Source organism: Electrophorus electricus, chromosome 5 (genome assembly GCF_013358815.1).
Source record: "Electrophorus electricus isolate fEleEle1 chromosome 5, fEleEle1.pri, whole genome shotgun sequence".
In the NCBI taxonomy this organism is placed as follows: Eukaryota; Metazoa; Chordata; class Actinopteri; order Gymnotiformes; family Gymnotidae; genus Electrophorus; species Electrophorus electricus.
The window spans coordinates 16,715,526-16,735,982 of NC_049539.1; the positions used below are offsets into that span (position 1 = coordinate 16,715,526).

At 37.5% G+C, this 20,457-nt stretch overlaps 1 protein-coding gene across 2 annotated transcripts; it reads right to left on the minus strand.

Annotated features, from left to right (window-relative positions):
* Window positions 1–1,503: 1,503 nt before the first annotated feature.
* sra1 (steroid receptor RNA activator 1) lies at window positions 1,504–5,793 on the minus strand. 2 transcript variants are annotated; one of them, XM_027009254.1, is made up of 6 exons: window positions 5,680–5,793; window positions 5,318–5,440; window positions 4,132–4,385; window positions 3,763–3,871; window positions 2,320–2,390; window positions 1,504–1,813 (listed from the first exon to the last, which is right to left on the minus strand). In XM_027009254.1, the coding sequence occupies exons 1-6, from the start codon at window positions 5,702–5,704 to the stop codon at window positions 1,763–1,765; spliced, it is 633 nt and encodes a 210-aa protein (XP_026865055.1). In that variant the 5' UTR covers window positions 5,705–5,793; the 3' UTR covers window positions 1,504–1,762. The 2 variants fall into 2 exon arrangements, with proteins under 2 accessions (XP_026865055.1, XP_026865054.1); XM_027009253.2 differs by having other exon boundaries at window positions 1,504–2,390.
* Window positions 5,794–20,457: the final 14,664 nt, after the last annotated feature.

Here is a 20,457-nt window from a genome sequence, read left to right on the forward strand (position 1 = left end):
AGGACAGGAAATCAGAATTCTTGAAGACTTGGATACTAGTTGAAACAGGCTGGTGCTGTTTCATAGCTTTCTTCATAGGTTAAATGGTTTTTGCAATGAGTGCCACAGGTATTTGTTTTCTAGACTTAATAACCCAAATGGAGCGTTTAATGAGGCTATCTTGTTTTTTTGAGGCATTTTCATTTGGATGATATCATGCTCCCTGTGAGCCCTGAGGCTGGTTGTACCCCTGCCATGGACTTCATCTCACAGCATGCATACTTGTCAGAAGCTCATCCATCACTCCACCCTGATCCACCAATCACACCTCTCTACCTTAGCCTCTCCTGATTATTAATCATTTTCACCTGCACTTGTACACTTACTTAGGGGTGATTTTTTTTATGGCTACCGTATAAATTTTCAACCTCCAGCTACATCTGATTTAAAAAGCCATAGCAGACGCGACATGCATTTACGAAGTAATTACATTCTGTAATATTTTTGTTCCATATTTCATATTAATCTAATAATTGACCCATTTAGGTTTACATGTTCAATACATTGCTCATGTTTGTAAATGCATAGTTTAAAGGAGCAGTAAGTCATTTTTACCATGAAAAAGTATTAAACAGTATTTATGAAAGCGATTTATTATTTTCACATTTTGCCCATCATATGCAGTTCCTGAGAAACAAACTCAAATCACCCCTTCTCCACCATGCTTGTCAAGTGGCATGGAATGTTTATGTTGTTCGGTGCCTGAGCATTATATGGTCTGAGCTTGGACTGAATTTGATTGGATGCCCACTCCTGGATGCTCCTCATTAGGAGCAGGAGGTGATTGAGTGATATCCTGATCCAGTGAGTAATGCATTTTCTCACCTTCCTACAGGGAGCCATTCAATCCATTCACATTAAGCTTATGTTCTGCGTTTTTATAACGCAAGCACCAAATGTACATCCAGTACAAGAGACATCCAGCTGGAATAGATTTGACTCACTGCATCTCTGACAATCAAAAGATAGACAACTAAGTTCCATTGTGCCATATGTAACTACCAGCTAGGGAAACCGTACACAGTACACACACGTTCTGGCCTGAAGACAGAATACTTCAAAGAGTAGACAATACTACTAAAAATATAAAATTATCATAACCCTATTCTGACATTTATTGTCACTTACTTTTTGTGCTTAGTCATTGTATATATAAACAAACCACATTTAGAATAATTAATATGAATGAATTTATTACACATTTTTTTTGTTATAGTAGCCAGTATTTATATAAAAATACACAAGCCACTTAATATTTTCACTAGTGATTCTGGCATTACATAGAAATAAATATGTTAAAATTACAGGGTATTTATTAAAACACTTGCATGATTTTTTTGTTGTTGTTGTTTCAGTAATGGCTGTAAGTGAACATTTTCTATGCTTCCTAAATGTGAATAAAGGAAACTAGGAAATCAAAACCTCTAACTTGAGCATACCACACAGTATAAGGATAACACTGAATGTGTTATTTATATCATTCATTTTATTTACACAGTAAGAAAACATGCTAAACATTTGAATATATTGACAAATACACAGATTTGTTCAAATGGAAGTGGGAACTACAATGTTGGAAATACACACAAGTGCCATATAGCTCCTTAATTCTTAGGGTATTATATACATGAATATTTAGCCAATGGGCTACAAACAGCCACACTCCCACTCTACAGTACTGAAGGTTGAAGCCAACAGGTTTGTTTTCCATGTAAATTACTGTTTAACAAAATAGCACAAAAATCATGACACGTAATGAACAAAACAAGTAATGCTGTGTAAAAAAGAGAAAAAAAGTACAAGGTGTAGTTGCATAGACAATCTGCACGTCAGCTAAATCCACAGTTGTCTTGGAAGATGTCCACTTTGAAAAAGCAAGTTGCCATAAAGATCCCAAGTAAGGTGATATTAAGCCCACCGCATTTAGCCAATCTTAACTTCCGGGAACAACTCTTTGACTATGCAATCAGCGAGAAGAGGACTTTTAAGATAAACAGGGTATGGGAAAAGTTACAATTTAACCAGTTGCAATATTATGCAGATTTTAAAGTATTAATTCCCCTCACATGATCAAGAATGTCTGATTTGATCTGTCTCACAGCAGTTATGAAAAGAGGTTTCAAAGAATATTGTACAGTAATCTGTACAAAACATCCCTGTAAGAACTCATTGCACCAGTTCATCAGAGCTCTGAGCCAGCACGTCTGCCATGAGAAGTTCTGGACTCAAGTTACGCGTCTCTGCAATAAGTCGCTTGACTCCCACCATCCAGTGACTCACCTCATTTACATAGTCCACCATCAGAGCTCTATGAATCTCATCTGCTGCATCCCATCTCCTGCTTCTCAGCTCTAAGCAAAATGAGAGTGTCAGCCTAGCATCATGTTCCTCATGTCTATTTATGACTTATTTAGGAACTACAGAACATTCTTAAGAAAAAAAATTAGAAAAATGATGTTCAGAAATTAGTCTAACTATGGTCCATGACTGGTGGGACTAATCAGATTCTAAAGGGCCTTGCATGTGTTTAAGTGGTTTAAGATAAGGGAACCCTAAAGCCAGTATAGCTTAAATGGAAATGTATATGCTGCCATTTGATGCATCAAGGTTTCATTCTCTAATACTCTGAAGCAATTTCCGTTCGGATCAATACCATTATATTATCGGATTATGAATTTGAATCCCGACAACTTCACAGCCACCTGTGGCTTGGAGTCAGAGAGCATGACTAGTTAAAAGATAATACCAAAACACACACCCACACCCACCCATCCACACCTAGCCCCTTATAAAGAAAGGTGCCAACAAGACAAGGCCACAGGGGTGAAGATAAGGTTAGATCTATAGAGCTCTATTAAATTAATGCATTGGGAATTCATTCTCCATCAGTATTTTGGAGGAAAATGTTAACACCCTTACTGTATTCCAGCTGGTTTGTTAGCAAAAGGAAAGCTGTACATATGTACTGGAATAGTCGATATTTGGAGGCTAGGCCTGTAGAAAGAAGCAGACCCTCACTGGACTAGAGGAAGATGCCCCCACATATTGGACCATTCTTAGGATACCCTCCAGTGTACTAGGATGACATCATATCTCACCTTCACTTGAACCGTCTGACCACAAAGACTCTTTGGATATATTTCATTTCATCAGACATCTGTATGCTTTAATGAATACACTTAAGACTGCTTTGTATTTGTGTCGGATGATGTAGTTTGTAGACAATGGTAGGGTAGACTCAGGCACTGATCATGCTATGTGCACAAGAGAGAAGTCCTTCAGATAACCACTAGCCAATGTGCACACAGACACAACAACTATCATATCTAAAACAATCATATTAGGCCACATGTTTAGGAGGGGTAGGCCCAGAAAACTATATAAAAGAAGAAGCATTTTCCACTGAATAAAATATCATTGTAGTTAAGTACTGACATCTGTTACATCACATATATAGATATGAGCAGTTAGCACTTTTCTCCAAATATATTGTTGTCCAATGGCATGAACAGGCATTGAAAAATTATAGTTGGTGGCTTTACATGTTTCAGAGGAAGCATGTTTTAGCCCTCCCCAGCCAGTGTTAGGAGGAGAGCTAGCTAGTGAGTTGCAACTCCACATGACCAAAATTATGGGGGGGGGGGGGGTTAAAAAAAACATTTTGTAATTCTAGTCTAACACACACTTTATGACTTCTCCAATTTCTGGTATAAGACAACTCACCTCGGGAAAGTCCATTCATCCTACATTTAACTGGGAGGGAGAGTTTCCCACCTTTCCACATGTCTTCAAAAAGGTTCAACCGCCGCTCTACGTCATCACATACCTGTTTCTGTGAGAGGAAAATGCAGAGAAGACTTCATGCTCCTGAGTTCCCTGACAATTGAGGCACTGACAATTCTCACTGCACTGTTTCCATGAGGTTAAGAAGAAGCAGTCAAGGTGTGCATTCACACACAGCAGAACTGTCCAGGATGAGACACAGACACTGGCATGAAAACTTTTAGAAATAGTTGAACATTTTAGAACATTTTACAAACAAAGAAAACATTTATAATTTAGTCCATTCTAATTTTTGTTGTACATTAATACCTTTACAGATTGTCTACATGCAGTCAACGCCCAGAGAAGAGGTGCCTGAACATCAGTAAGGTTGAGTTCATTCTCCAGTTGCATAGAGGAGTCATTCTGAATCTTTGAGGAACAGGGGCGTGAGCTTGTTTCTCCACCTGAGGACATGTGACTCTTGGGAGGAGGTGGGGTCAGTCCACCCATGGTAGGGGGCACTGGGTTATTTGAAGGGACTGACGTATTGATTGGAGAAGTGTGTGATCCCAATCCAGGACCTGAAAACATAATGTACCACTGTGGTATGATCATTTTAAATTTGCTGAAAATATATGAAGGAAAATTTATTCTAAATTAAATGGTTTTTTTTAATGCAAAACATTATGCATTATTTATTATTATTTATGCAAAACATTATGCAAGATTAATAATCTTAATAATCAAGATGGACTTGTAAATATACATCTTAATCTTGAAATTATACTCCAATTTCAGATGATTTAAGATGATTTTAACACTGTGCTTTTGGGAAACAGGGCCCAAGTGGGTTACAAGGCAAGTCTTAGAAGACAGGCTACATCGGCTGTCCAAACAGCAAAGGAAAAAACTCGTGTGATAGTGTAAATATAAATCATTGCCAAATTTTATGGTCTATGTAACATAGATTTCATTTCTAGGTTCCATGTGTCTTGTGATACTGACTATTACTGACTATTAAATTATTTTTTACAGGACTACTCAATAAAAAGTGATGGTTCCATAGAAGTTTTCTAGGATATTCCTGTAATAATCCTGTGATAATCATCATGAACACGGAAAATGCGTTCCCTTTCATTAATACTAAATTTACCATTGTCATTTATTAAGTGTAAAGCAGTGGGGTTGCTTTAAACTTCTCAGTTGTTGTTTTTTTTCTAGAGGAGACCACATCCTTTCTAGTCTGATGTCTTATTTCATCAACACTGAATTCTCATTAGTGCAGGATTAGTGGTACATGTTATAAACAGGGAGAGGAGCTAGTTGGGAATGTTCCTTTGCTATACTGTGTGCAACAGAGATGTTTTTTGTTTTTTTGTTTTTTTTAAAGAATATAAAATAAACTACACACAATATATGAAATATCTCCACATCTCGACAGGTAGTTCCCAGTCCAGCTCAAGTGTAATATGACTCATTGAACCTAGGGTCAGATCACGGACTCTTGACTTACTTTGACCTGTCAGTTGTGGTGGGGGCACCCTCTTGTTGAGGACATTGCGTTTCGGTCCACCAGAATGTGTCTGTAAACCATATGAAAACTGTGGAGGGTCGTTCCATCCCCGCTCCTGGTTTCCTAAGCAACATAAGACATCGTAAATTACTGCTATAACTAACGCAGAGCATAGTTTACTCAACAGGACATCGATGACAAATTGTTTTCAAAAAGCCGGTGCTGTGGTTACGTGGTTAAGGTAGTTACGTGGACTGCCCATCGATATGCTTGGTAATTAGCTAGCTAGCAAGCATACAGCAATAGGAATAATAATTACTGACACGTGTCCATCACACGCTATATTAATTTAATATTTGTACCTGGCTTAACATAAAAGTCGTCCATTGCTAATCATCAAACTTCGAACATCAAGCTAGCTAGCTAGCTAGCCAACATGTAAGTCTAGATGCGGATGCCAACAGAACACCTAGAACATCCGGATGCACAACAGTTTCTGTCGCAAGCGATCTATAAATTTCACAATAAAGGTCTGTAATGACCGTCCGCGAGGAATAATAAATTGCATTCCAGGAGTTGTAATGATCATTAAGCTGATGCATTTAAAAAAAAACTCCTTATAAACGGATGCTTTTTTGTCTCACATTCATCATACAAATATCAATCAAATTATCACGTCTAACAGTTTGGCCACAGGTAAATGAAGCGTTTTGCAAGAATAAAGGAAAAATATTTACTAGCCAGGCATTCTTTCAACAATTCACTTGTATTTTACATTGTACATTGTAACATTACATTGTTACAACATTACAATGTTACATTGTAACATTGTTGTCACTGAAACAGCGATGCACCAGATAAGGTGTTTACCCTTCTCTTAATGCTCCCAAGGTATCTTTCTTAATTCCACCCAGGGAGCATGACTAAAGTATTACAGGAAGACTTAGAAGAAAAGAAGAGACTGTTGTGAGACAACCTGAGGGGGAACTAAATAGGACTGAGGAGGGTGCATAGCAGATGTGAGGAAGGAGTTAAAGGATCCAATTTTGATGTATAAACAGTAAAATCAAGTATTTACGAACTGGTAACGTAAAAAGGAAATGGCTAATATTACGAATTGTTGGGCCATATGGATGGCAAAGTGCATATTCTGTAAAACAGTAGATGGCACTGAGGGTCAGAAATTAAACAAAGATTTTTAAAAAATTAAATAACGTAACATGAAACGCAAGTCTGTTTTAACCGCTTAGCTAGAGGCAATTGGCTGAGTTAAAAAAAAAAAAGAAGACAAAGAACCTTTAAATGTGCTGAGAGTACACTGGCACACATGCTCCATTTCTGCTCATTTACTGAGCATGTAGACAAACACATGTGAACTTTATTCACTCATAATGCTAAATTGACTTTTCTAGGTTAGTTGGAAGCTCATGGCCCAACAGTGAACAACATGATTTTGCCACTGGAAAAATACTAGCTATGAGTGTTACATTAAGGGACTGGAAGTCTGTTTCTCCACCCAGCTTTCAAAGATGGTTAAAGGCAATTATTACTTTCCTACAGTTAGAGATTTGGAAGAAAAAAAAAAGGTGCCCTTTCCTTTTCTGCCTTAACTAGGCGTGCTTCCAGCATTTGTAGTGCTGCTAATTATGCAGCTTTGTTTCTTGTCTAAGTGCTTTGCTCTGTTGCATTTTTTTTTTTTTTGCCCTGACTTAGTTTCATTTTATCTGTTACCCATATCGGTTTTCTTTGTATCACATATCTGTGTATGGCTTTCCACTGGAGCATGTAGATTTTCTCCCACTGAATTTCTTTTTGTGAATGCATCCTGTGTATTCCTGAAAATCACTAAATAAAATAATTTTTAAACATGACTTTATCTTCTCACAATACCCTTCACTCTGAAATAAAGTACTTCATTTTACAATAACCTGGGTTTATTCTTTGTGCAAATCTACTGTCACCCAACCATATATCAATACAGAAATGTTCCATTAAAGGAGCAGTAGAAATATTGGTTTCTATTAATTGTGGCAACAAATTGGTAGAAATAAGACATCTATGATCTGTGTGGGACCTTTGGGTTGTATCAGATTTAAACCAAGTATAAGAAACAGATGAAGTATATGCATCTATTAAAGGTAAAGCTCCATTCAAAATTTTAGATAATAAGATTAATGTATTAGTCTTCCCTCTTGGTGGATATCTATCAGTAAATAGGCCTGGAGCTAGTAAGCCTATGTAACATTCTACAAAATTAACACTTAATATCATCGATACCAACAACAAAACATCTTATCCTGTACCATGAATGAACATCCATATTGGCAACCATTGTGACTTAAATCGACACCATATATCAACACTCCCTACATGTAAACTCTGGATTCAAACACAACGTCCTGACTAATTAGGACATTGTGATGGCATTTATGTGCACTTACCTCACAATTCCAATATTTAAAGCAGGGCTTCATGAAGCACAATGAAATCAAACCTCTTCTTTACATCGCATTATATAACTGTCAAGGAACAGCCTCAATGTGGAAATAAAGTTTGTGTCCTTCATACAATCTTTGGAAAATCATAAAAATCATAGAAAATTGCGATGCACAAGATGCACTATCAAACGGTCATTGTTTACAGTAAATAATGACTGGTCATTTATTCATTTATTAGTATTTTGTTTGGAACATGGATCAGCACTAATCTTGGATGATATTACTCTATCAGAGAGAAATGTCCACTCAGATTACTTAAAGTAGGCTTACTTACATATTACTAAAATAGATCCCTAATCTGTGAATATGTTTTATTTTTAAACAAGAATAAAGTTTGTGGTATTTATTTCAATGGAATACATTTTAGCTGTATAGATCCCAGAATTCTCAGGTGGTCAGTAAGTGAATGACTTCTTGGGAATTAATATAAACCATTCAGACCTACCATTTCACTCATCAGACCACAAATTACAGCTCAAATTAACATAAAATGAGAGATTAATGGGAGGATTAGAAATGGCCTCCAAGACATTTACAGCTTCTATAAGCAAAACAGCAAACACAACTGCTCACGTTCTTTATATGAAATGTTGCATGAAGGGGTGAAGGGCCACAAAAAGCCTGCCAACCAACATTTGTTCCCCACCTCTCTTCAAAGAGCTGAATTAGATTTTTTTAATGTACTGTCACTTTAAGAAGTCCTCAGCAGTACCTGCACAGGTGTTTGTATTGTATTGTTGCCACGGAATGCTCCCCTTCCCACGGTTCATGTGGTACAGCTCAGCGCATGCTGTGGGAGTTCGTTATCCTGTTTGTATTGTAATCACGCCTTTGTAATTAGCATACACTTGCACACGGTTTGATCTTGTAATGTCTGTGTGTACTTAAACCGCTGTGGGAGTGTGCATGCATTGTCAGTCATTGCTGTAATCTGTAGCAGCATGTCCAGACCCAGGCAGTTGTGCCTCTCTGCATGTCCTGAAGGTCCAAGGACACATTTCCAGCGCCTGCACTTCCAGCTGGCGCAGTGTCTGTGCACCTTCTGTGTGTGTTTACAGGCGCATTTACTTGCTGTTGTGTGCATCCATAATGCATGTGGGTGCAATGTGTTGTGTCTAGGCTAGGTACTTGAAGTAGTTGTCGCCACTGACTGACATAGCTGTGGAAAAGCCGCTGAACGATGTAGCTGCACCTCTGGTCTGGTTGCTGAATGTTGTGGCCACTCCTTTGGAGCTTGTGAACCCACCACGGAGGGTTACCAGACTGCCCTTGGAGAAGTATGGACTTTGCCTTTCCCCCTCATATACTGAGAGACCTCCCTTGTTAGTGGCTCCTAGCCTGCCTAATATTGGGTGGGCACCGGGCATTGCCGTGCGCTGTATATGAATTTTTTTGTATATGTGTATATGGTGGCCTGGGGTTCACAGTCCCAGGAAGGGGGCAGAGGGGTTCTGTCACAGAATGCTCCCCTTCCCATGATTCACGTGGTATGGTCTTGGTTGTCTTGTTTTTATTGTAACCACAGCTTTGTAATTAGCACACCCCTGCACATGGTTTAGTCTTGTAATGTCTGTGTATATAAAACAGACTCAAGGGAGCCTGTGCATCCTGTTCCTTGCCCTATGGCACTCGGGCTGTTACAATTGTATTTTTTTAAAAGGAGAGTGGTTTGAGAGGGTTGCCTTGCGAGCACTATGATAGCAAGAAGCTGAAATGTTTGCTTATTTTGTGTCTGGTATTTCTTATAGAACAAATATATTTTGGCTAGACTTTGACATTTGTAGCAGTGTGCAGGCAATACTTCTTAAATGCTAGTCAGGAGCTCCACATGTGTCCTCTAAAAATGTATTTATATATATATATATATATATATATATATATATATATATATATATATATATATATATATATATACACACACACACACTGCTAAAAAGATTAAAGGAATACTTGAATCACACATTAGATCTTGAACGAAAGATTCAAGTTCAACTTTTTGTTGATATAAATTGTGTAGTTCATTGAGAAAAAAATGATATAACAGTAAATGGAAACAAAAATCATCAAACCACTGAGGGCTGGATTCAAAATCACATTGAAAATCAATATAAAATATTTGTGCGAATTTCATGGCAACTCGATGCAACTCAGTATTGTGTCTGCCCCTCACGTGCCTATATGCACTCCCAGCAAAGTCTTGGCATGCTCCTGTTGAGAAAATGGATGGTGTCCTGGGGAATGTACTCACAGACCTGGATCCGGGCATTCGTAACCTCCTGGACCATCTGTGGCACTACTTTTTGACATTGGATTCCCCAAAGGTTCTCAGATGGATTCAGATCTGGAGAACATGAGGGCCAGTCAGTGGTATCAATGCTTTTACATCCAGAAACTGCCTACATACTCTGGCCACAAGAGGCTGGGTTACTCTCCTGCGCCAGAAGAAACCCAGGGCCCACTGCACCAGAATAAGGTCTGATAATGGCTCTAATCCCAGTACCAGTACAGTACCAGTACAGGCATCTTAAACACAGTGACTCTTTCAAGTCATATGTGCTCAGGGTGAACCTGCTCTCATGTGTGAAGAGAACGGGACCTGCCAATTCTGGTATTCTCTGGTGAAAGCCAATCAAGCTGCACGATGCTGGACTGTTAGCACAGGTCCCACTAGAGGATGATGGTCCATCATGCAATCCTCATGATGTCTGTTTCTGACAGTTTGGTTAGAAACATGCACACCAGTAGCCCACTGGAGGTCATTTTGTAGGGCTCTGGCAGTGCTCCTCTGGTTCCACCTCACACAAAGGAAATGATTCTTGTCCTGCTGCTGGGCTGATGCCCTGTTCAGCTCTTTTTGTGAAATAGCTTGCCCGTGCCCTGGTATCTATGGTATTATGGTGATACCTGGTGTCATGGAATTGTGTGAATATCTTCAAAACTGTGGGTTTCCTAAGGAAGTCATAGATGATGCCCTTGTTTATATTTTACCTATTCAGAGAGTAGACACAGTGACCTATAAACCATCTGCTGTTAAGACTACAAGAATTCTCTTGGTGCTGACTTATGATCCTACAATTAAAACAATAGCTGATATTATACTTAAACACTTCAGAATCCTCCGGGACAATGCATAGACCACAACCCTTTTTAAGGATCCTGCACTAACAGCCTACAGACGAGACAAAAACATAAAAGACATGCTTGTCCAAAGTGAGATAAATTATCATTCAAATAATGGCTGTGGTACCTCTGTAGATGTGCTACATGTAAATGTATTAACATTGCCACTAAAATAACTTGCACAAAAGGATTAACTGTCATCACCCAGTCCTCCTCATACATTAGTGCAGTAGTTGTCTACTGTATGACTTGGAAGAGATGTAATTAGCTTTATACTGGGGAAATAAAGAGAAGGCTTGCTGACTGGTTTGTTGAACACCTTCGGACCATCAGAATTAAGGATTTGTTGTTTCCAGTGGCAAATCAAATAAAATCAAATTTATTTATATAGCGGTTATTACAACAGATGTCACAAAGCAACTTTACAAATGTCCCAGTCCAAGCCCCCAGTGAGCAAGCCAAGGGAGACTGTAGAACACACTTGCGAACACACTTGTGTGAACACACTTGTGCGAACACACTTGTGAATTACCGGCACCTTGGACGTGAGAAGTAATGGAACTAATGAAGGAAGCCATAAGGAACGGGCGGGCGGATCAAATAGAATAAATAAATAAATTTAATGACAGAAACAGAACAACAGCACAGAATAGAAAGAAGAACAAACAGGTTAACATCAGAATAACAGGCTAACAGGGTGAGTGCGAAAACTAGGCAAAAAAGTACATAAACACATTTGTTATGGTACTACAGGGAAAGACCATTCAGTGCTTTATAGGTCATTCGAAGTATTTTCTATTCAATATCAAATTTTACTAGGAGCCAATATAAAGTACCTAAGATAGGACTGTTGTGATCAAAGTTTCTATTTCTAGTAAGAACTCTGGCCGCTGCATTTTGAACTAGCTGGAGCTTCTTTAGGCACTTAGTGATACAGCCAGATAGTAAGGCATTACAGTAGTCCAATCCTGAACTGATAAATGCATGGGCAAGCTTTTTTGCATCATGTGATGAGAGTATGTTCTTAGTCTTTGCTGAGATGGAGAAAGGTGAAGAAAGGTGGTCCTAGAAATATTATTTACATGAGCATCGTATGAGACTGGGATGCATAATAACTCCAATTGTTAGAGAAGATGTGATTGGGAGACCATTGAGGTTCAATAAGTAATTAGAGAGTGAGGTCCTAATAGAAGCACCTCTGTTTTGTCAGGATTAAGTGTCTGACGTCCTTTATGCATTCCTCAGTGATATATATCCTCTGGTTTGTCTGAGTACCAGACACCATATCAGTGGAAACTAGCACAGAGTTGACATATAGTGTCACATTTATGGCATTTAGCTGATGCTTTTATCCAAAGCAACTTACAATTAGGACTGAGTACAACTTGAGAAATTGAGGGTTAAGAGCCTTGCTCAGGGGCCCAACAATGGCATGTTACATTCACAGACCTAAGCATCCCTCACTGTCATGGCAACCAAATCACTTCCAGGTTTTCATTCATCTTCTGTCTCCCTCTTTGACTTTGGTAGTAGTGTCACCCAGCATTTTAATACTAATGGACACTGCATTAATGACATATATGTTTGCATTGCCAGTTGTTGCTATGGCACCAATAAAATTAGAAAAACTGAATGGAAAAAGAATCATCTATACTCTTGGAACCTTTAAACCCCACAGAATTAATGAATCTATGTTTTTATATATAAATTGGTTCCTCCTACTACTAATTGAGAAGCACTTTGCTTGAATAGCTGATGAAGGACCTCTGTCCAAATGTTTCTCTGAAAACTGTGTACTTCACTACCTTTCTGAACATCTCTCTCTCTCTACACACACACACACACACACACACACACACACACACACACACACATACATATCACAACTGGCCATTAACCTATCATTCACAGAGAATGTTTTTACAGTGGTTTCACTGTTCTCAATTCAACTGTAAATTTTCTAATTAATCACAGCCCTTGTCCATATAGTTCCAGCAGTGTCAGACAACAGTTCAATGCCCTTACCACCATGGAATGGGTATGTTTTATTCGACCTCACTGTGTAGTGAGCCGGTTCAGTGTTGGTGATGGAAGAATCTAGCTGTGTTTCTAGGTCAAATGAACCCAAGCAGTGCTATTCCCAACGCCCTGTAATCCAAATGTTTTACCTACAGCATATAAGGGAATAGTTAATACAAGGGAATATGAAAGCTCCATTATGCGGTTAGCCGTTTGGCCAGCTAGAATTAGCATTAGCTTGTTTCTTACTCATACTGGAGTCCACAGCTATTATGCATCAACTGTGACAATGAAAAACCTTTGGTTTCACATCCTGGGAAGTAGATATGCTTAATAAAGTTGTTCTATACCATTTTAATGTATTTTATCATCTAATTTTCTGTTATATTTGTGCAACCAGCTACCATATGACATTGCTAGTACACCAGCAGTTTTTTAGTACACCATTGACCAAATTCTGCAAGGGCTACATGGTGTTGTATGTTTGCTAGATGATATTTTGAAATAAAAGACACAGGAGCATTTTAGGAATTTTTTTTTTTTTTAAATGCTACAGAGGTCAGAAGAATGTGGGTTAAGGGTGAATAAAAATGCATTTTCTTCCAGAACAGTGTTACATATTTGGGGCACGTGATAAACTTGGACGTGAAGCATCATTAAAGAAAAAACTGAAGCTATTGAAAAGGCACCAGTGCCTAAAAATGTGTCAGAGCTTTTTCTGGCAATGCTCATTTAATATGGCAAATTCATACTAAACCTGTCTACACAGATTAAACCACTGACTGAGCTGTAACATAGAGACAAAGTGTGGTCCTGGACAGAAAAGTGCCAGGTTGCTTTTGAGCACACCTTTTGTCTGCCCCAGTGTTAACTCATTACAATCCCAGACTGCCTGTTGATTTAACTTGTGATGCCTCAACCTTATGGGGTACACTTCCCACACATTGACCAAGACAAAGGTTATTGAATACTTGTATGGACATAAGTTTACTCTGGTCATGGACCACAAGCTAATAGTGAAGATTCTCAAGTTCAAAGTTCAAGTTCAAAGTTCAAAGAGGTTTTATTGTCATTTCAGCTATATACAAGTACACAACAAAAATGAGACAATGTTCCTCCAGGACCATGGTGCAACACAAAACAACAGTGCAACAGACAACATGCTACAGAAGTGCAAACCAAGACCAAAATAGGAGTTTCTACTTTAGCAGCAGTTAGGCTGCAAAGGTGGTCACTGATTCCAGCTGCATATCAGTATGACATACAGTACAAGCCTTCCCCGCAACACGGGGGAACTTTCCAAGCTACTGAGCTACCTCTGTAGACGTATTAATGTGAATAGCATTAGCATTGGGCTAGAATCTCTTTGAATGGCCTAATGAATATTTAAGTAAACTTAATTCTAAGCAGTAAAAGCTAATCATTAATGTTAGTGATATTGACTTAACACTAGGTCAATATACAGTGGTGTGAAAAAGTGTTTGCCCCCTTCCTGATATATATATTTTTTTGTATGTTTGTCACACTTAAATGTTTCAGATCATCAAACAAATTTAAATATTAGACAAAGATAACACAAGTAAACACAAAATGCAGTTTTTAAATGAAGGTTTTTATTATTAAGGGGGAAAAAAATCCAAACCTACATGGCCCTGTGTGAAAAAGTGATTGCCCCCTAAAACTAATAACTGGTTTGGCCACCCTTAGCAGCAACAAATGCAGTCAAGCATTTGCGATAACTGGCAATGAGTCTTTTACAGCGCTGTGGAAGTATTCTGGCCCCATCTTTGCAGAATTGTTGTAATTCTGCCACCTTGGAAGGCTTTTCAGCATGAACCGCATTTTTAAGGTCATGCCACAGCATCTCAATCGGATTCAGGTCAAGTCTTTGACTAGGCCTCTCCAAAGTCTTCATTTAATTGAGATCACACCTGGTGCATTGGGTTGCCTGGCCAGAACATGGCCTGAACCCCTTGCTGCACTGTAAGCAGTCTCATTCCTATCCTGCTATTTTATATCTCAAGCTGTTCATTAATGTGGTATTTGCCTGAGGTACTGTGTCTAATTTTTGATTTTCAGTTTGCAATCTAGTATGTGATATCTGATTCACCAAATTTGATGAATCAGACTCTTACTGTAATTCTCAATGCAGGCCTGCTGTAAGCTATGACATTGTTGCTGAAGGTTTAATTCAAAGTAGAAGGAAAAAGAAAAAGAAGGAAAGGGATGTTAATAAAGGAACATTTGTGGCACAGTAATTCATATATTGTCACAACACACTGAAAGAGGTGTGACTTCATCCAGTGTAACGTTTTGGTTTTCTTTTCTTACTGCCATGTCCCCACAGACAGCTTAGGCTATCATAACACATTATAGTGCATTAAAGAGCATCTACATGCACATCCCTGTGTGAATGTTGAATAAGGAATATAGCAAACGCATACTGAACAACATCGTACTCCCAACCAACTTTACTGCACAATGCTTCAACCCACATGTCTGCACCAGGAACTTATAATACATCAGTGACCATTTTCAGAATGCCAGGGACACATTTACTAAGTCGTTAATTTACGGATATGTCTTTTTTTCTTGACCAGTGTTTTTTCTTTTATACGTAATTATCACACATGAAAGACAATCAGTATGAAACATGAGAAAATCTGCATGCAACTTAAACCAGCAGACCAGCATTACATCACACACGTAAAAAAGAGATAAGAACCAAAACGGAACTTGAGTATAAACAGTCAGCATTACCAGTCACCGGTGACTCTTGGGCTTGCCCTAAACATCGTCATAAGACTTTCCAGTTAGCTCATCCTACAGCCAACAGTGTTTTCCCAGCTCCTAATGAATTAGAATATTCATGGCATTATATTTTTTAATGTTTTTAAATGTAGGCCTACTAGTTAATTACATAAAATCAATTCTGTTAACAGTTCTACATTCTTCAAATGAGGATGGGGATTTTCATTTAAAAAATTTGCTAAAATGTCAAAAACTGTTCTAGGAGTCAAACACTTTTCATAGCTCTTTTAATATTTACAGTTTCAGATAAATTAATTTCCAAAGTGAACTGAAGAAATATCAGGAAAGGAAAGAAAACCTGAGGAAAAAATGCTATATAAAATGTATTATATTGTTTATAAAATATTTTTGTGCTCTGTACATCATGTAAATCAATTTGTGCTAGTAAATTTTTAAATAAATGAATGTATTTTTTTCAAAGATGTCTCACAAAAACAAAGAATTTACCCTCCCTTTACCAAAAATAACAGCACTGAAGAATCATTTACATTCACTGTTTCACACATACACATGGTAGTATGATGGCTGGGATTGTTAGTTTCACACTCAGGCAGCTCAGGCCTGGTCGCTGAAAGAATTACATTTTGCAAGAAAATCTTCCTCTGGTCACACTGCTCACCTTCTTGTGAGAAGAGGTCTTAAAAAGTTGCTGAAGATGTCAAGGCAGCTACAAGGCTCATTTCAGGTACTATATCCTAAATTTCCTGATTTTCTGTACCCTTAATATCCAACAATTACAACAATCAGTCTCTCTAATGCACAGACTTGACAACACTAACAGTTCTGTAGTGACTAATATTAAACTTTCTTGGAAAGACTTTCTGTCCCCCAGTGACAATGGAGGAGACAGCAGTGCAACCATCGTCCCATCCACCCCCTACCAAAAATAACTTTTTTAAAAAGGGTTGTCATCTTACTTAAAACAGTTTTCCTAGTTCTTGGTTGCTCTTCTCACACAAGGACACTATATGTTTGAACCAGACAAACATTGTTCTCTGTAAGGCTAAAAGCAGGACAAAGGTGTTTGTGCTAGTTTGTCTGTTTTAATGAAACTGCAAAGCAGAGGGTCTTCACAAACCCTGAAAATAACCAACGAATGGCACAAACTGAGTCTTAATCCAAGGACCTGTCACAAAACACTGTGTCGAGCACAGGGAGCCAGTATTCTTATTATGCAGTACCAAAACATATGAGTACAATCAGCTGGTACAATGGAACAGCAAAGTGAAGTAGGGTTGCACTCTTGAAACAGAAAGTGATATTTAGATCTAAAATGACTAGAATTATGTAGACTCCATTATGCCATTTAATATAACTTTAACCAGAACAAGTGTTAATAAACATTGATAACTGCCTTTGTAAATCAGGCTATGCAAACACTTACCAGTAAAATGGAAGCTTAAAGTGAGTGGGCCTTCTCATCCTAAAAGGGTACGCTTGTGTCTAATACTTGAATGTAGGAGCAATTAATGGGAAGAACACAGGCTTATGTATTTTACACAGCTTTATTCCCTACTTCTGTAGCTAATTTCTCTCATCAAATAAAATGCAGACCAAGTTGAACTGAACACATGCTTTCACTTTTTTTTCACTTCACTTTTATGTTTAGAAATGTTTAGAAATGCCAGCCACTGTAACGGTGAGCGGTAAGGATACGAACGCATGTGCGGAGAAGAGCGAGATTTATTATGGGCAAATCCAAAATCAGAGTTGTTAAGGCAGTCCAGGGTCATAGAGCCAATACGGAGCGTACGAGGATACATTATCAAACAAACGAAGGCAAACAGGGAAGCAGGCTATAACAAAGGCTAGGAAACACGAAGGCTAGGATAAACACAAAGGCACGGATTCCAAACTTAAATACATACATATACAGGCTTTCAAAAACATGTGAACAGCCAAGACCAAGGCCATAAGGCAGGGTTTAAGTGCATGAACTAAACAAGGTAGAAACGAGGGGCGGAGAAAATGAAACTATGGCATGGAACTAAAATAGACAAGACATGGACCACGGAAGCTGGGAGGGACTAACGGTGACAGCCACTGTATTAGAAATACCTGCCATGTGCATACATGCGCTAGTCTCTTTACTGGGTACATGTTTTAGATATATTTTGTAATTAATTACTCCTTTATCAGCCGTCTTTTATGTTTTTATCGTATCGGGAGGCAGTAGAGGTAACAGATGCTGCCATCAGTTACACAATCTGAGTACAAACATTTTTGAATAATTAAACTGTAATTTTCATTGCGTGTAAAAAAGAATCACAGAAGGCGTCCTAGAATATACACATTATTTTGAATCTGTAATAAAAAAGACAGAGAAATCATATATTTTGTAGACACTGTGACCTACCATTCCAACAGACTGTATGACACTAGTGATCAGTGTATAAGGAGTTATTCAATTATTTCATCTTGCTGAAATTAATAGGAAGGTTTTTTGAAACAATTGTCTCTTTTGAGACAATTAATCAGTTGTAGAGAGGTGTGGTTTAGGACTGCATTGTCTGTATTGTGCTGACATAGCATTTTAGCCCAATAAATATGGAAGTTCATGACTACAAGATTTTTTGAATCATTATTCCACCATTTTTCATTGAATAGCATTCTGTGAATTGTTTTCAGATTTTCATTCACTTCTATTGAACATTTGTCATTTTGCTTTGCTTTTCATAGAAACCAGAAGCAACGGTAAGTTTCTTTACTCTATGTGTATATGAAGAGTGCAAGTAAATCTAAATACATTTCATTGTATTTTGTTCTGTCACAAATATATCTTAAAATGTTATCTTAACTGCATGTGCCATTAATTCTATATAACACACACACACTCTATTGTTATAGCAATAGAGTGGCAATGCCTTTCCTTACATTGCACTGTTTCCCAGAGACTTTTAAGCATTTATGTATTTATTTATTTACTTACTTACAGACTTAGTAACTTGTACTTGACTACATTTAACCAAAAGGGTGATGTAAGAGATGTATTAACATATTTGTTTGTATATATATCTGAGTTTAGGTAAAACAAACATGAGAATGTGTCATAAGAATTTGTCCAGCAGTGCTATGTGTCCTCTTGACCAGAATGACCAGGGAACCCCACACCTCTCAAGTTTTTTTGCTTTAGTTCTTAGGGCCTTTTACCTTGAAACTGTCACATTAGGGGCTTTGGGACAAAACCTTGTTAAATAAATTTGAATTTGAATTTATATTCAAGAATATGAATAAGAGTAAGATATCCTCAAGTCTTTGCCTATAATGAACATGGATGTAGAACTTATTTACATATCTAAACAAAGTACAATACTGTACATATATTAAAAAAAACAAAAAAAACAAAAAAAAAACAGTACCATGCAATTCAAAAGGGCTTAAGGACTTGGGCTCTTTCAGTTTGAAAAGATAAGCATCTAGACATACAATATATATAGGCTAAGATAATGAATGCTGCTAGTCCAGAGGTGAGTCTAATAGGTATTCCTGGAAACTATTAGTATTCAGGGCACAGGCACCTCTGTGGGAGAGAAATCTGTTTTATTAACAATGGAATATCATTTTAATACTATTAACAGAAACAAAAGTAAAATATGATTTCTTTCAACTGAGCTGTAATGTTTGTGTCATTTACATATATAGAGATTCTATGTTACATATTTCAGCAAATTCTTGCAGATGTTATGAAGATAATGTTTACACTTTATAGACATATTATCCTTTGTCATAATGTAAAAAATGACTTGAAAAAGTAATCTTACACTGCAGATTAAAGTTTAAATAGCTTCTCATTTTTATGTGTTTGGCATAAGGGTGACACCTCAATGCTTCAGTAACATAAGGATGCTTAGTCCCATACAGGCTCACGCTGAGAGGGATGAAAGTACAGTGTTTGTCATTTTGCTAATGAAAGATAATTGCTACCAAACTTTACCATAACTAATGCTGACTCAGGACCTCTAAACTCTTATGGTATCTGAATGTTTAGATGCAATTGCTGCTTTCTGTGAATCATATATAGAGGGGAAATCCATATCAACAGAAAACTATGATTAGTAATGATGTTAGTCAGCATGCAATGTAGCAGTATAATTTCAAATCTTTTTAAATTAAATTTTTACAACTACATTTTTTCAGCATTATAATCAATGAAAAATAACATTTTTATAATGGCTTAGTAACAACTAACTTGTTATATAGGTCTTACACAATTATTTCTATATAAAAATAAAATAAATTGAATATATATATATATATATATATATATATATATATATATATATATATATATATATATATATATACATAAATTTTCTTCAGGATTCTGACCATTAAATGCTGTTTTTTATTATTATTATTTTCTTAAGTTCCTTTACAATGTGGCTCAGATGTGTGAACCCCCCATTCAATGGAACACTGAAAAAACCCCAAATCACACTGTTGATGTTTATCTGCATGGTAAGTGATGACCCAGATGACAGTTTAAATACAGTTCAATAAGGGGATACCTCCAATCAGAGCAAACTACCTTCAAGAAAACTGCCAAGGATTCTCAATATGGCCATTAACACAAGTAAGCTCCACGCTGCTGGTAAGTCTTCACCCGACGAACCTGTAAGGGACTCTTTGCCTGTATTTACATATCTGAATTAATATCTGAAAGGAAGGAGCTTGTGCAATGTCATGCCTTGT

Bases quoted from the DNA above. Each gene is read 5' to 3' on its own strand.
- sra1 (XM_027009253.2), bottom strand. From the start codon at position 5,704: ATGGACGACTTTTATGTTAAGCCAG. The intron at 3,872-4,131 runs GTATTAATGTAC...TTCCTCTCACAG, and splicing joins CATGTAGACAATCTGTAAAG to AAACAGGTATGTGATGACGT. The intron at 2,391-3,762 runs GTGAGTTGTCTT...CATTTTGCTTAG, and splicing joins GATGAATGGACTTTCCCGAG to AGCTGAGAAGCAGGAGATGG.